General features: G+C 52.0%; 1 protein-coding gene across 1 annotated transcript in view; it reads right to left on the bottom strand.

Annotated features, from left to right (window-relative positions):
- NUDC (nuclear distribution C, dynein complex regulator) overlaps positions 1-3,181 on the bottom strand; it is a 14,243-nt gene that overhangs the window by 1,695 nt on the left and 9,367 nt on the right. The window contains exons 3-6 of the mRNA XM_003799808.1: positions 1,541-1,744; positions 1,383-1,448; positions 752-871; positions 465-659 (exon numbers count right to left, since the gene is read on the bottom strand). Of these exons, the coding sequence (XP_003799856.1) occupies positions 465-659; positions 752-871; positions 1,383-1,448; positions 1,541-1,744 (585 nt within the window). The remainder of the gene's footprint in view (positions 1-464; positions 660-751; positions 872-1,382; positions 1,449-1,540; positions 1,745-3,181) is intronic.

The following is a 3,181-nucleotide window of genomic DNA, read 5'->3' as shown; positions in this document are numbered from 1 at the left end:
GAGAGAGAGGCAGCCAGTGCCAGGACCATGGGAAGTTCTCTTTGGATCCTTGGTCCTTTATAGAGACCACCTTTATTTACAGGTGTCTGTGTCCTATAGCTTGTGAAAGCAGTGCGGTAGAGAACATATGCTTCCTAAGGGTATGTATTTTTCTACATTTTGTTCACTGTTCTCTCTCCAGCACTTGGCACAGAGGTGCTGAAATATCTAATGCTGAATTCATGTACAAACCTATTGCAAAGGAAAGGGCTTTGATACCAAAGACTGTCTCAATCCTGACTCCACCCTGTCCTAAAGATAGACGCTTGGGCAATCACTGAGCTCTTTTCCTGACTCTAAAATGGGAACAGACATACCCTGAAGACAATTCCACAAGGTCCCCCGCATGGCTCCTAAGCAAATAAGCACACACCCTCTCCTCTTCCTCCTTCAATACCCAGGCTGCTTGACCAGGCCTAACACACCTTCTCCAGATGCACAGTCACCACCTTGCCGTCCTCAATGAGCCACGAGCTCTCTTCTACCTTCACTTCATTGTAGAGCTCCCCGTCAACAATTGCTGGCTGCCCCTTGAGCCCCACACGGAGGTGCCGCCGCTGGATATCCACCACCACATCCTTCCCCTTCAGCCGGAAGTTCACACGGAAGGGCACTGCCAGCTACATGGGGCAGAAGCAGTCAAGGGGAGCTGTGGGGCTGCCAGGACCCTGAGCTGGTTCCCTAACCTTCACCCCAGGCCCCCATCACTCACATCCAGCTCCGATAGGGTCTGGGTCCAGCGGTAATTGGGCAGGTCTGCCCCGTTGCCTAGGTTGGGCTTCAGTTTTCCTTTGTCCTTCTCATCTTCCTCCTCCTCATCCTCCTCGGCCTCCTATTCACAGGGGTGTTCAGCTACTTAAGTGACAGACACACTGAAGCCTTATGGGGACAGGCCCAGGAGATACAGCCACAAACAAAATAGACCTGGTCCCTGCCCACTCCATCATGCAGATCCCCAAGCCTTAAACCACTGGGAATCAGAGGTAAACCTGGTTCTGCTCTCTACCTGTGAGGAGCTCAGACTATGACACCATGTGACAAAGGACAGGGCGGGGCCTACAGACCCCAGCCAACTTCAAATGGGACTTATAACAGGTACTGTCCCTCTGGCTCTTAGGCTTTTCTACCCAAGGCTTAAGGCCAGAGGGTTTTTATAGTTTTAGCCTGGATCCTTTGGTCCAATGTCTTTTGAGTAGGACCTTGCAGTACAGGGAAGAACCCCTAAACTGGATGGGCGGGGTGAAAAAGGGGGAGGGGAAGGTATCCCAAAGAAAGGGGAAGCCTGGAGTCTCTGGAAGTTCCCAAGCCCCTGGCTAGTCCTAAGTGTCTCCAGTCCATCTTACCTGCTTCCCTGGTGAGCTCAGGCTGCCATTCTTCAGCTGGGCTTCATGGGCCTCTGCATCCTTTTTCTACAGCAAAGGGCACAGCAGTTAGCAATAGGCCCTCCACTGCCAAGTGCCAATGAGAACCTTATGGTTGCAGAAGAGAAGCCTACCCTCACCTTATCAATCTCCAGCTGCAGCCTCTCTGCCTCCTCATCAGTCAGCTCCTTGATCTGGGGCCCAGGTGTCTCTGACTTGGCTTCCTTGGCCAGCCTGGCCGCCCTCTCTGCCTTCTCCCGCCGCTCAGCCTCCTGCCGAGCTCTCTTCTCCCGCCGAGCCTTCTGTGCCAGCTGATTATGGTGGCTGAAGGTCTGTGTGATAAGCTAGATCAGGAAAAGAAGGGAATAAGGCATCAGAGCAGGGGACAGTGTTCTAAGACAGGCATCCTCAAACTGTGGCCCGCCTAGGACGTTTATTCGGCCCTCTGGGTGTTTTTGCTGCCACTGCCTGTCCTGCTTAGCAGCCGACTCATCCCGGGGCCCACAGTCTGGCCCTCCAACGGTCTGAGGGACAATGAACTGGCCCCCCGTTTAAAAAGTTTGAGGATCCCTGTTCTAAAACCTGGAGTCCAGCCTCACCTCTACCTGCTGGGTGCCTGGGCAAAGTACTGCACTAAAAACCTCAGTCTCCTCATCTGCAAAATGGGGATAATACACCTGTCTCACAAAGTTGTACTAAGAATACCTGCAAAATACCTAGCTCAGTAAACTGGCTATTTTACAGATGGGATCTTGCTAACCTGCTCAGCAGGTGGGTCTCCAACTCCTGGCCTCAAGCAATCCTCCCACCACAGCCTCCCCATGTGTGAGGATTACAGGTATGAGCCACCATACCCAACCAATAAACTGGCTATTTAAAAAAAGCAAAGCTGGCTTAGTGTCTGTAGCTCAGCAGCTTGGGCACCAGCCACATACACTGGGGGCTGTTGGGTTCAAACCCAGCCCAGATCTGCCAAACAATAAGGACAACTACAACCAAAAAATAGCTGGGCGTTGTGGCAGGTGCCTGAAGTCCCGGCTACTTGGGAGGCTGAGGCAAGAGAATCGCTTAAGCCCAAGAGTTTGAGGTTGCTGTGAACTATGACGCCACAGCAAAGCAAAACTATTACAAGCGGAACTTGAGCCTCAGGCCCTCTCAGAAGCCTCTCCTGAGTTCTCAGGCCCATTAACGACCTGCTCCTCTGACTGATCTCTCTTACCAACTACATCCTGTCTCCGGGACCATAGGCCTAGCACCACAACACTCAACACCACACCCAGAAAGACTACATTTGCAGGAAGCCGGACAGCTTTCTTGAGGGAAGAGGCTGATCTCTCTCTCCAGCCAGTAAACTGTCAATTTCAAATCTTTTCTCTCCCACCTTCCCAGGATATTTCCATCCAATGACCCACTAATTGGCCTCCCTGCTACCCAAGGGCTATCCCAATACTACTGCCCTCTGCACTATTTGACTCTGCCTTCCCCAAGTGAACAACTCTGACTTTTTCTAAGCCTCAGTTTTCTTATCTGTCATGATAATTGAATATGGCAGCACCCATCAGGAGCCTGGTGTTAGGGCCAACCAAAGTGGCTCATGCCTGTAATCCTAGCACTCTGGGAGTGGACTGCCTGAGCTCACAGGTTCGAGACCAGTCTGAGCCAGAGAGACACCTCATCTCTAAAAATAGCCAGGCACTAAAGCAGGTGCCTACAGTCTCAGCTATTCAGTAGGCTGAGGCAAGAGAATCGCTTGAGCCCAAGAGTTTGAGGTTGCTGTGAGC

The sequence above is a fragment of the Otolemur garnettii genome, unplaced genomic scaffold (genome assembly GCF_000181295.1).
Source record: "Otolemur garnettii isolate 467f Iridium unplaced genomic scaffold, OtoGar3 scaffold00156, whole genome shotgun sequence".
NCBI classification, from domain to species: Eukaryota; Metazoa; Chordata; class Mammalia; order Primates; family Galagidae; genus Otolemur; species Otolemur garnettii.
The sequence above is the reverse complement of the archived record's forward strand: the minus strand, read 5'-3'. Positions and strand labels throughout refer to the sequence as shown.